General features: G+C 41.2%; 1 protein-coding gene across 1 annotated transcript; it reads left to right on the forward strand.

The window, feature by feature from the left end:
• Positions 1-422: 422 nt before the first annotated feature.
• LOC115242187 (protein sister of odd and bowel-like) lies at positions 423-4,798 on the forward strand. The gene is made up of 2 exons (XM_029818280.1): positions 423-1,738; positions 2,755-4,798. The coding sequence occupies exons 1-2, from the start codon at positions 741-743 to the stop codon at positions 3,095-3,097; spliced, it is 1,341 nt and encodes a 446-aa protein (XP_029674140.1). The 5' UTR covers positions 423-740; the 3' UTR covers positions 3,098-4,798.
• Positions 4,799-14,284: the final 9,486 nt, after the last annotated feature.

Below are 14,284 nucleotides of genomic sequence, written 5' to 3' on the forward strand. Positions count from 1 at the left end.
TATTTATTTATTTATATTTATAATTATATATTTATACATTTGCCATTTGAAGCATTTCGCGAAGCGAAGATTCGCTCGCGGGTTAAACAGCTGTTGACCCCCACGATCGCGATCGCGATTCACGTTTCCGGATTCCCCCCCCGCGGGACGCACGCGCGTGCGTCCCGCGTGCACGCCGTCGCGGCACGCAAACCGGCACCTAACGTCAGACCGCGTGCAAGCCGGGGTCCGGGTCGAAACGTCGCACGACGGGCCGGCGAACGACGCGCGGGCCAGCTGTGGCTCTCTCTCCCCTGAATCCGGGGCCCGTTCCCCGCAAACAGGCCCGTTTTGCCTCGGATACCTGCCACCAGGTGGCTCCACCAGCAGTACCCAGCAGCGGCGGGCAGGGGCAGTCTTCGGGGCGCCTTCGCACCGCCAGCATCGCGCGCGCGTATCCTCTTTCGCGGTTACCGTCGTACCTTCGAGTACACCGTGTCGGGGAAACGACCGTTTCGGTATTTGTCGACGAGAACATGTGACGCGCCGCCCGAAATCCGCTCAAGAGTGTTTCGCACCGGAGGAACCGGAGCACCGGAAGGACACCGGCACGCGTGATTCGACGATTGCGCTGCACCCATCAAGATCAGTCTGGAACCATCAAATCGAGAATCACCGATCGCCTTGCCAATGATATCGGCGGGACACGGGAGACGCGCGTTCCAGAGGCTAATCCGGGACGACTCGAACGGCGGTGGAGGATGCAGCAGCAGCAGCAGCAGCAGCAACAACAAGAAGAGCGGCAGCAGCAGGAACAGGAACAACGGAGACTCGTAATGGTACCGTCGTCATCAACCTCGTCCCCCTCGTCGTCCTCGTCGGCCACGCTCGCGATGGATCCGCGCGAGGCCGACGAGCATGTCACGGAGATCGACGGGCTCGTAACCGTCGGCTGCTCCGAGCTGCCCAATCTCGCGCTCCAGAGCGTCGCCCTGCGGCTCCAGAGCGTCGCCCTCCTCTCCGCGCTGCAGCGTGCGGCTCTCCTGCCGCCAGGACACGCCGCTGCAGCCGCCCTGAATCTCCAAGCGTTGGAGACGTACCTGACACTTCATCGTCTTCACGCGAGCGGCGCGACTTCCGCGGCGACGGCGGTCAATCAAAGATGTTCGTCGTCGTCGAATATCTTGACCTCGACGACGACAACGACAACTGTCAAGGACGACGCGCCGACGGTTGATCAGCTGCTCCGCGCGGCCGAGGACGACGAGGCACGGCTGGAGTTTGTGACCGACGATAATCTGGCGCTGGCCCTGCTATCCCCGGAATTCCTATCGAGCGAGACATCCGGGACGAGCGGCTCCTCGTCCGGACATCACGAGCTGCTTCTGCGACGAATATCCGAGGGGAATAATCGCGCGAGCCCGTCGTCGACGACGGCCGCAGCGTCGGTCCCGCGATCTTCATCCACCGGCGTTCTCCCGCCTTCGTCCTCGTCGGCCTCCTCCGGCTGCTCCTCGTCCTCGTCCTCGTCCTCCTCCTCGTCCGCGCAACACGCCTCGATCGCGGTGGACTCGAGTGTACCAAGGACTTGCCGGACATCCAGGCCCAAGAAACAGTTTATTTGTAAGTTCTGCAGCCGACAGTTCACCAAAAGCTACAATCTGCTGATCCATGAGAGGACGCACACCGACGAGCGGCCGTACTCGTGCGACATATGCGGCAAAGCTTTCCGACGGCAGGATCATCTCAGAGATCACAGGTAACATCGACGGGCATGTCTATCGCGAATTGATTTTTTCCTTACGAGAGCGCATTTTACGTACGTGCAAGTTTTACCGCGACACGTATTGTTGTACGCGTGTCAAAAATAATTTCAATGATTAACGAGGAGATTGCTTAATTTTTTGATTGTATAAATTGACAAGTTTTCGGTCTTGATACTAACACAAGCCTTATGTTGAATTCTATTTTTATGTCATATTACGTGAATAATGCATATTTATGGACAAATTATAATAATATTTTACAACAATAAATTATAATAATAAATATAAATAAACAATAAAAAATAAATTATAACAGCATTTGTTAAAATAACATTACAAAATTTATGTTTTGAATCATTAACAACAGTAATATGTAAATTTGCATTTGTGTAAAAATCACATGCCAGTATGATACTTACAATCGATTAAAATAATTGTTTTCAATTCAATCCTCTCTGAATATGTATGCGGAGGAAATAAATTCCATGACGACACGTTACGTAAGAAAATTGAGTTGAGCGTCAGCGCGTAAAAGTTTCGATGACGGTTTACGCGTATAGTATTTATCGAATTCATTCCCTTCGTGCGACGGAGAGAAGATTTAGAGACTGCCGCGTATATTTATCTCTCTATCGCGTCGCAATTAATTACACGCGTAGGATTTACGAACGGACAAATCCGCGGAACGCCTTCTCTACCTCGCGTAATTACGACGATGATCGAATGACGTGTATATTACATTTAATGTTCAACATGTCACGATACATTCGTTCATTTTTCATTAAGTTACTATTTTTATTTTTTCAATCTCAGTTAATAATAGCGTTGTATGTACTATTTGATGATTTTTTTTTTTTTTAACGATTATTAATTTTCAAGCATTAAAGGACTTATTAACAAGATAAAAGTTGTAGAGTTTTACGAGAGAGAGAGAGAGATAATTTAATGAAAATTAATCGCAAGATTCAGACCGAAAAGAATGTTTTTTTTTTTTTTTTTTACGTTGCAGGTATATCCACAGCAAAGAGAAACCGTTCAAGTGCACCGAGTGCGGCAAAGGATTCTGTCAGAGCAGGACGCTGGCTGTCCACAAGATTTTGCACATGGAGGAATCGCCGCACAAATGCCCCGTCTGTGCCAGGAGCTTCAATCAGAGGAGCAACCTCAAGACCCATCTTCTCACGCACACGGACATTAAGCCGTATCATTGCGCCTCCTGCGGCAAGGTCTTTCGCAGGAATTGCGATCTGAGGAGGCATTCGTTGACTCACAATCTCGGAGTACCATCGTCACCGCCGTCGGACATACCCGTTTCCGGTTCGAGCACCATCGTCCTTCAGGAAACATCTTAGTGTCGACCTGTTTTTTTTTTGTTTTTTTTTTCTTTCGACGGATTTCGATCTCCTCTGTTCGCATAATTGGCGAGTTTCGCACCTGTATCTACCTACCTTGTACTTATCTATCATCGTTAATGTTTAGAGTGTAATCATTGTTATATATGTACATCACGAAAAGTGATATATCGTATATGGAGATTCGTGCACGTTTAGATCTGTAATTGTTCTATGTTATGCGATAGTCTTTGATAACAACGTATAGCCGAGAGAGAAATGTCTCTTTTTCTTAAACTGTGTACCTACCCCGTACGTGTCCGTTGTGTTCTGTCTGTACGTGTGTGTAAAATAAACATTTTTATTATTATTTTTTAACTCAGAGTCTCGTCTACACCCTCATTTATTCTCTTCGCGAAACCGATTGATGGGCGAATCGAATCGGGCCCAATTTCGAGTACTCGGTTTCCATAAATAAAATTTTATATATTCGAGATTTCCTATATACATTTTACTCTGATTTAAAAAAAAATGAAAAATTGATTTTAACAAAGGATGTTGCCAGACGCGATAGCATCGATTGCATTTATTTTCATCAAAATACGAGCGAGATGGGCACGCGTCCAATTTAACACGCGTGAATAAAAGATTGGTCTGCCTATATATATAAAACCGCGAAATGTTTTTTTAGTAACTAAATCCTCTCGTATGTATCTCTCCTAGATGTATAAATCAGGTGTTATATAGTATTCCCACATGGGCTTAGTCGAACGAGAGTATGTTTCGGACCGACCGAATTCCGATCCCTCTGGTATTAAACCAGGAGGATCTTTTCGCTTCCTTCTTTTTTATCTGTTCCGCATATCCAGGCTAGGATATAAGCCGATGACGGGTTGGAGAAGAAGAAGAGGAGAGACAAAAGAGCACGACCGGAGAAATTAAAGAGAAGGAGGAGGAAGAGGAGGTGGAGGAGGAGCAGGAGGACGAAACGCGACGTGTATTGTGTTACAAAGAACGGGGCCGCCAGGTGCGCGCGGGACATGACACCGCGATACGTCTAGAGTTACGTTTCTCTTCTCGAAGGTGCCGAGAGAGAGAGAGAGAGAGAGAGAGAGAGAGAGAGAGAAAGAGAGAAGAGATGGGGCCCCTCAACGACGCTATTTCGGGGATCTATCCCAGTCCTCTCCTCCGGCGTGTCGATAAGGAGAATCTCGCACCGGGACCGGTCGACCGTCTCGAAAAAGGGCACCCTACGCGACGAACGTATGTATGTTAACGTGTGTATGCGCACGTAAACTCCCGGAGACTCCCGGGTTCGAGCTTTCATAAATTCTTACCGGCGGACGTTTTACCGCGAATTACGGCCCGTCGTTTTACCGCAAAACCCGCGTTGGCCAAATCGTGTTTACGGCGTCACCGTCGGGATATATATATATAGGAGTTGCGAGAAGAACGGGAGAGGACGCCGACTGTCGGGGATGATGTCCTGGATGATGCCGGAATGACCTCTCCCGATGGGGACTCTTTGTGCGTTGCGTACGTTCGTAAAGTAGCGTCTCGGCAGCGATCGTCACGTTCGCTGCAGAATCTTAAAGTGTCCCTCTTAAGCCAGGCACGAGTCCGAGAGCTCGATTTTGAGTTAACTTGACCATAAAGATAGGCGAAGATTGCCAAATATTATCGCGAGAACGAATTCTAACTTGAAATAGAGAGAGGAGAGGCTTGAATAATATTTTTCTACGATCCACGGGTATTTCAAGGAAAAAAAAAAAAAAAAAAAAGGAATCGAGAAATAGATCTCTTTCCCACTTGGATAAAGATTAATATATCATCAGTTCGTTACATCACAGAGAGAGAGAGAGAGAGAGAGAGAGAGAGCAATATCCTTGGATTTTAATCCTTTAGTGCCATCAGACAATTTTAGGCACGAAAATAAGGAGAGAATTTTAGATATTAACACGATATGTATATCGCGAGAGAATATCTTTCGCGACGAACACAGCGATTGCTCGATGGTTTTTCCGAAAAACGATCCAGCAATAAAACGATTACATTACGGCCGCATAGTGCTAGTTATATCGATTTCATCCACAAATTATCATAAAAAGAGATCCTCAGCCGCGGGTCATTAATCCGCGGGGCTTCGAGTTGCACAATGCGAGATTCTCCTTCGCGCATGCCTCTCCCGCGAATAATTTCGATACTTTCGCAGCCTCCTGAAATGACGCAGCCTACTCGTTGCGTAACTCAATCCCCGGCATCTTTACTACTTATGCAAATTGAAATCGAGTGATCCCGCGTAAACCGTAAATTTATTTCGGGGAGAAAGAGAGAAGGAGAGGTTTTATGACACTATTCATATACACTGTAAAAAAAAAATTCAGACAAAAATGTGTCTGAATTTTTAGAAATTTTTTTAATGTAACGACATAACGTCTCGTTAAAATTTTACATTTTTATCTACATCCTAATTTCTACATGATTTCCGATGAGATCCAATATCACATCGATATTATCAAAACGATAAGATCGAAGTCGTATCGTAAATTACTCGCTCACTTTGATTGCCTAATTATTACACGCGTCCATAAGCGGAGATTATTTTAAAACTGTTTGCACAATAATTTCCGCACAACTGATGTATTATCCTACTCTCTTTCATTATCTCGAGAAACTTCGCGCCTCTGGGAAGATTATATAATTTAACGTTTATATAATTATATAGAGCGTAAGTGCGTAGGCGGGAGGGGGGCACACATCCCTAATCAAGACGATCGCACTATAATGAATATCGAAGCCATCTCGTTGCACTTTTCCGATCGGTTAAATCTAATAAATACGTATGAAATATAATCATGTATAATAAATAATGTATAATATAATTATGTATAATTTGGATAAGTAAAAAAATATCAAAGGAAAAAAAAGGAGCGACATCGAAAAAACGGACGCGGCGCGTTTGGCGACGATACCGAAGCAAGGGTACTCCTCGAGCATGGAATCGTAGAGGTGAGGAAGGGGTGAGAGGAAGAGGGAAGCTAAGGGGACATAGAAGGACCACACGCACGCGCCGCCCACAGATACGCTATCACTTGGCTACAACCCGACGTGATCTGCATGCGCGTGTCCCCTCTTCGTCACGGAGCGGAAAAAAAGAAAAGAATGGGCCTTGAAGGTGAGAGAGAGACGGGGCAAAGGAGCATATTCTCTCCCGTGTTCCCACTTATGCTCCCTTCACCCCTCCGATCTATCTGCGCTGATTTAAGGAGTCGACGAGGCGTCGATAACGCGACGATCGCTCCGCGCTCTCTATCTCTTTCTCTCTCTCTTTCTTTCCTTTCTTTTCCTCGCATGTTGCGTCTCGCGGATAAATTCGATCTAGAGATGAGACTTTTCACGATGTCACACGCCGCGCGGGCGATTTGTATATCGTGATAGAACCGTCATTTTTGTGTATCTTGATACGACGAGAAAGATCACACTATCTTTAATTTTTTGCATATTTGTGTTTAAAAGTTATATACTTAAGTTGTTAAAAATTTTTCTTATTGCAAGAAATTAAAAAATTATTAAAGATAAAAAATTATTTCATATTTATATTTATTAAAAAAAATTACATATATTACTTTATATATTTGTCTTAATATATATTATTTTTATTTCCCACTTGGATAAAGATTAATATATCATCAGTTCGTTACATCACAGAGAGAGAGAGAGAGAGAGAGAGAGAGAGCAATATCCTTGGATTTTAATCCTTTAGTGCCATCAGACAATTTTAGGCACGAAAATAAGGAGAGAATTTTAGATATTAACACGATATGTATATCGCGAGAGAATATCTTTCGCGACGAACACAGCGATTGCTCGATGGTTTTTCCGAAAAACGATCCAGCAATAAAACGATTACATTACGGCCGCATAGTGCTAGTTATATCGATTTCATCCACAAATTATCATAAAAAGAGATCCTCAGCCGCGGGTCATTAATCCGCGGGGCTTCGAGTTGCACAATGCGAGATTCTCCTTCGCGCATGCCTCTCCCGCGAATAATTTCGATACTTTCGCAGCCTCCTGAAATGACGCAGCCTACTCGTTGCGTAACTCAATCCCCGGCATCTTTACTACTTATGCAAATTGAAATCGAGTGATCCCGCGTAAACCGTAAATTTATTTCGGGGAGAAAGAGAGAAGGAGACAAATATTGTTGTTGGCAACCACGCGTGGTCGTGTGATCGATACTCAGTTGGAAAATCTGGCTCAAATTTAAAATATATCCTGTGTCCTAAACAATCCACACAAATTTTTGTGTTAATTTAACATAATATGGATATGTTAAATGATAATACTATGTTAATATTTCAACACACAATGAATGCAAACTTTATAGTATATGTTAAATGGTAATACTATGTTAATATTTCAACACACAATGAATGCAAACTTTATAGTAATTTGAAATAAAATTTGTGTAAAATCAACATATTTTTAATGGTAAAATTAACTTAGAAAAAAGGTTATTGACGGTCCGTAGTCACTCTCATTTCTCTTCTCTGTAATTTGTTTAGAAAATATAAATTTTTTCCAACTGTATACACGCATATCGGTAGAAGAGAGGATCTCCTGAAGCGCTCGAGATCCTCCGCTGGGCACGCGCGCCCCCCCAGTATGCATGCGTTTTTTTTGTTTTTTTTTTTAACGCACCGAGATATAACATCTCCATACGCGAGAGAGAGTCGAGTTGTATGTAGGTACTTACCGATATAAGATCGGCGGGATGGTCGTCGTCGCGCGTGCAAAAGGCGGCCACCCGCGACATAGGGTACTTCAGGCGTGCGTATCTCGCTTAACGGAATAGCTCGGAGAGGTATTTATAACAGGCACGACGATGACACGCAGCCTCAATTTTAATTTTAAATCCTATTAATATCTGCCTCGATAATCTGCCGCAACGCATTTACGAGTCGTTGAATTGATTCATTAATTTTGTACGGATTGATAATGCAGTTCGAAACGAAAAAATAATTCTTTTTCGAACACAAGAAAGAGAGTATATAATTTGTCCCGGTAGTTTTTGTTTAAACACGATTCCGGTTTCCAAATCATATAGGGATCATATAAGGATCGTATCTTTTAAAAACTTATCTCAATATGGCATTTTGATGAAAAAACTCGATGATAAATAAAGCGACTCGCGTAAGACTATTCGAGTCTCGTCATGACAATAACATGGTCGCATACCGTAAAACGTAAACAATAACACATTGTCGCAAAATTCGGCGCTCGCTTTTCACGGCGTATAGCGTGCTATTGTTTACGCGCGCGGTCGTCTCATTGTCATTCGCGCGGTGGGACTCCAGTGAGGAGGTAGTGTCGCGAGTCGTTCTATTCGTGTCGTTGTATTCATTATCGAAATAACGCGATCGTTCTTTACGATTATTAACGATTATCAACTCTTGTGCGTAAAATTGCTAATATCACATCTTCGAAAAAATTTCTTGGTCTTTAACGAAATGTTGCGTATATCGGATTCCTATCCGAGTCGTGCAATGTGTTGCATTGCTTTATTTCTTTTATAATATTGTTTAATATTATTATATAATTTAATATTTATAAAATAGTATTTCTTATGTAATTTTTACATAATTAATGACTTTATATAGTCGTGTTTAACTACGTAATTTAATTACTTATCAACATTACAAATATTCAGGGCGTTTGTATATCGATAATGTTTTAAAGTAGTTTTTCGAATATCAAGCGAATAGTCTCACGCAATCATAGTTTTTATCCTTACATTAATCTTCTCGTCGAACCATAAGAGTTCGATTAACATCGGGAGTGTCGTATAAAACATCGCGCGATTGTAATTAACCGTATTTTCACGAGTGCCATGAAGGAACAGACGGTGAACAAGAGAGGAAGAGGAATTGGAAGGCATTGATTGAGAACCATCGAGAGCTAAGCAATTTATAACTTATTTATAAATGTTGCGTGTTATTTGTAAAATTAATTATTTATTTATATCTCATCGATAGTGATTTATTTTATATCATTCCGTAATACAAAATTCAAGTTAACTGAAGACGTGACAACAATCTTGAAAAATTTATAGAAAATTCAAACTCGCAAACATATAATATACAAAATATTTCACAAGCCTATAAAAAATGATGAGCGCGTAGGACATCCACCATTGCTCTTTTTGTTGTTTTAATAATTAAAAATTTGAATTCAATTAACACAACAGCAATATGTTAAATTAACATATGAATGTGTTAAGTATTTAATACAAAAATATTAACCGTCATATTTTTTAACAAGAAAATACAAATTTTCCAACAATGTGTGACACTTTGACACGGCGAAAAAGCGCAGTTTGTTCGCACACACGAACGCCACGTGATTGGCGGAGCTCGCTGACGCGCGATGAGCGGCGTGCGCGCGTGTGTGTGCCTGCGTGCGTACGTGCGTGCGTGCATGCGTGCGCGCTACGAAATACGGACGGGCGGACAGGATGACGGACGGCAGGAGGCCTCGGGCAACCGAGAGTGGTGACTCGCGCGACACAAGCTCACAGGCTCACACTCGCCCACGCATTTTCAGGCTCGAGAGCACGAACGATCCTCTCTCTCATCGGCTGGCCGGGCTTCCCTCCTCTCGCCTTCTCCCCCGTCCCCTCCTTCCTTCCCTCATCCTCCAGCCGTTGTACCTTGCACGACGGACCCGCATGCCCGGATAGAGATACGGACGCTTTTCTTCCTACGTATTAATCCCCGGCGCGCGTTTAATCCTTCTGTGTGCATATATACTTTTGGCCGTTTAGGGGGGTCAGCGGATGTTCCGGAAATATCACGCACTTTCTGTCACGTCGAATAATGGAGGTAGAAACGAAAAGAGAGAAAGTCGAGTTAAGCTGTGTTAAGCTGTGCAAAGCCAATACCAAGTTCCATCCGATTGAAAATTGTATTATCCTTTTTTTTTTTTTAAGATGCACGAAGGAAAAAAAAATACCTTTTTCCATCGAAGAGAAATTGGATGAAATACAAAATAAGTATAAATAGTAATATTTATTCTTCGTCTAAATTTTTTTATATAAAAAAGCGCATATTTTGCTTTAAGAAAATGGAAAAATGGAAAAATTGAATCGTACAAAGTTAGAACAGTCATTATTATATATATATAATATTAATATATAATATAGTTATATTGATTAATATACAATAAAATATAATTATTATATAGATTATTATAATAATATTAATATATTCTCTTTCTCTCCTTCGTTTGTCGTGATCGAACGATTGCAGAACGATTTGTGAAGACTGACTATTTATGAAAGTTGTGCCGCGGCGGTCCCTTCCAGAGTTTCTCGTCCTCGATCACATGCTATTTCGTCCATTGCTCGAAACTTTATTCTTGCGGCTGGCCGCAAGGATGGCACGCGCAACCGTCGTCAAGACACATCGTCTAGATGCATTCAGAAATTACGTCCAAAGCATGGCGGATCATGGTTGCTCGTATATGCGATCTCTCGCAATACGTTATAACCTGCGGTCGCCCTCGACTTCTCTCGGCCTTTGTTTGTCGCGTTTTGCCAAGTTTCGCGCAGACCGTGACGAAGCGGAGCCGAGAGTTTCAGATTTAAAAGTGTGCTTTTGAAATATATTACAAACATGTGATAAAATGTGTTAAAGGGGATGTGTAAAACCAATATTCAGTCTTTAATATTTTATCGGCATATCAAAACGATCGCGTGAAAAGGATTTTAGAGGATTAGATTGAGAGAGAGAGAGAGAGAGAGAGAAAGATATTATCTTTTCTAGTCTGGAATTGACACATTAAAATTTTTATACGAATTTTACATATGAAAAATAAGATGCAATAGATTCTCGTTTCAATTTAGACGAACCTTAGCTTACTATACTATTAGTTTACCGTTATACCTTTTGAAAGAATCACATGTTAAGTCTATCTTTTTTTGTACAGAACAGAAACATTTTTTTTTTTTTGATATTAATAATAATAATTATTAATAATAATTATAATAATCTAGGGAGCCGTATCTACGTATACGGTATTGATTTTAATTTTAAAAGATTATTTTACTTCAAATATTATACTTTTCTTATCAATTTACTAAAAACGGTAGAGTATTAAAGATATTAAATCTCTCCAACTTTTAAGCACACTAAACATTTTGGCGACGAAAAGCGCACGCTCTCTTAATCTACAGATATTAATTTCCCGCGATTTATTCCCTCCTTTTCTCGACTTCATCCCGTGCGCCATTAAGCTAGAACACGGCGTTTGACTGGTCTTTGAGTGAAACATTGTTAAACATAGGCAGAGCGGGTCTAAGAGCACGTTCGTGGTGGTCGAAGATGGTTTCCACGTCCGCGTGAATCCCTCGCGGCGTTTAAATCTCGAAAGTTTATGCGATCCTGCCGGTTCCCTCGATCGTTTTACGCGCGCGTCTACGTACCCGGTACGGCGATCTATCTACCTGTATCCGAGTACTACTCCTTGGGACGCGTATCTTTCGCCTCCCAAGAAAACGTGGAGATAACGTAATTTTACGTGTGAATGCTTCGGGGCGTGTGTGTGGAGAGATGAGAGGCGTCAGGTACCTGGGCACCCAATAGCGCGTTCAGATAACGCCGGCCAATAATTTACAGGTCTGATTCATCTCCGGGCTCTATCCCGCGTCCGGCAGTGTATGCCTTTATTAATTAAAGCACGCATCGCCCACGCTTCCCGAAAAAAACTGCCTCCTGACCGCTTAAGAATAGCTTCGATACTGAGAATTGACTTGCATTCCTACAGCCGCGCACCTACTTGACGATTGAGAGTTTTTATGTATATCATAATTTTGCCGTTTTACATTCGAAAGCGCTTTAAGATAGTATGAGAAATTATTACATGTCTGTTATGTCAAATAATTATGCTCGAAACCGACGATCCGCGTTACTCCCTGATAATATCCTAAAATCAGATCTACGAAGGCAATATTGTAATATTAACGCTAAACATATGTGGGATATTATATTGTTTTGAGATTTTGATGCTTTTCGCTTGCTTCTATTTTATTTTTTATCGCGTTACCGGCAGGCGGCACTACACAATAGAAAAAATTTGTTTTCTTGTTAAAAAACATGCTGGTTAAAATTTTTATGTTAAATATTTAACACATTTATGTTTTAATTTAATTATAATATTGCTGTTGTGGTAATTGAACTTAAATTTTAAATTATTAAAACAAGTGAATAAAGTGTAAAAATAACACAATGTGCACATATTTTTTATTTTGCACAATAGGTATGTTCCGTATTATTAGTGACAGAATTTATCCATTAAAATTTACAGAAAAAATGTTGATTTTATTCTATATATTTTATTTTATTTCCAAGATATTTTTAACATTAAAAATATGTTGATTTTACACAAAATTTATTATAAAAAAAAAATATAAAATTTGCATTCATTTTGCGTTGAAATATTAACATAGTATTAATGTTAAGTAGTGATTAGTGTCATCATTTAACATATACATATTATGTTAAATTAACACAAAAATTCGTGTGGACCGTTTGGGACATGCGATATATATTAAATTTAAACCAAATTTTGCAACTGTGTAATATCCTATAAACAATGAATATGATGAAGATAGAAAAAAGAGGATAAATATGGATGCGTGAAGGAAGAAGAAGTTATCCGCGAAAGAGGGAGACGGCGCACGAGCCAACGCCGCATTTTACGCGTTTGCCTCTTCTTCCTCTTTTTCTTCCCCTTTCCCTTTCGCAGCTGCGCATTCAGGGGAGGATTAACGAAATTAATAAACGTAAACCTTTTAACCTAACGCCCGCGAGGCGCCGATAAATTCTTATTTATATTATAATCGACCGGCGCGCGCGGGAGAGGCTGACTCTGCGGGCTTTCGGGAAGAGAGAGACCGCGAGCCCCACCATTATGGATGTTTCATCGCATCGTCACTTCGTAAACCTGTTGAATAAATTCCGCGCTGACGCCCCTCTCCCCCGGAGTCCCGAGTGGCGGTAGTAAGCGAGGCGAGTTTACTCGTTAGATGTCAGATCGACGACTTAGTCGAAGCCGCCTGCGACGCCGCCGAACGAGAGAGAGAGAGAGAGAGAGAGAGAGAGATATGTCCAGGATACACTCTTCTGGAGTACATAAATATGCCTTTCGATTACGGATCCGATCTCTTTCAAAGAGCATATGTAACAGCGTTTTCTCCGCGGTATACGTACGGTAGACTGTATGAACGGAAAGGAAGAGTGTAGTCTCTTAACCTGAATCAGTAGGTATTTCACTGAGAAATCAGTAATAATATTATTGATAAATATTATATTATTTGCAAGAATTTTTAAAGCTTTTTCTATTTATTTTGAATTGCTAATTTTTGGGAAAAGCTTTGAAAGATCCTTGGAAAGAAATCTTTAGCAGATTCTTAGAATTTTATTCAAAAAATTTAAAAACGCTATTATAGATTAGCTTATTATTTTTTTAAATACATCAATTATATTTAGATTTTCATCCAAGAAAGTGAGAATTTTTGATTTCGAAATTTTAAAAGTTGAAAGCAATCGCTCCCTCTGTCTTCCGTTTGCTAGCCGGATTAATCGAGGCTGAAAGTGTGAAGATACATATAGAAAACATGAAGGTGACATAGTAGGCTCGTAGGGCTGTATCGTTTCTCGAGAATACCAGTGTCTAGAATGGCACTCGGATCGACTTAAGAACCTCTAGTGAAACTTGATCCCTCTCTTCTTCCTTTATTCCTTACGTCCGAGATACTTGTCCCTTTTACAGATTCCCAAACGTGTGTCACCGTTCAAATTCACCGAAGAATTTCAAGGAAGATAGGTTTATCGAGACTGATTGTGAGAGGAGCGCGTTAACGATCGGCGTGTATAAAGAAAATACCACTATTAATTATCTTGTTTTAATGTAATCTTTGCTCTTACCGATTAATGTAGTATCCATTTCATCAACTGTGTGTTTATGAAATAAAAAACACCATGTCTACCTATAATATCTACATTATAAATTTAAATATTTTTAAACATATATTTTTTTTATTGTATTGCAATTATATTAGTTTCAACGTGTTTTAAAAATTCGATCCTTTGAATCGCCATTCTCTTTCAATAATACTGTTTACAAAAATGGCGAGATTTATTATCT

Source organism: Formica exsecta, unplaced genomic scaffold, assembly GCF_003651465.1.
Source record: "Formica exsecta isolate Colony F162 unplaced genomic scaffold, ASM365146v1 scaffold579, whole genome shotgun sequence".
Lineage (NCBI taxonomy): Eukaryota > Metazoa > Arthropoda > Insecta > Hymenoptera > Formicidae > Formica > Formica exsecta.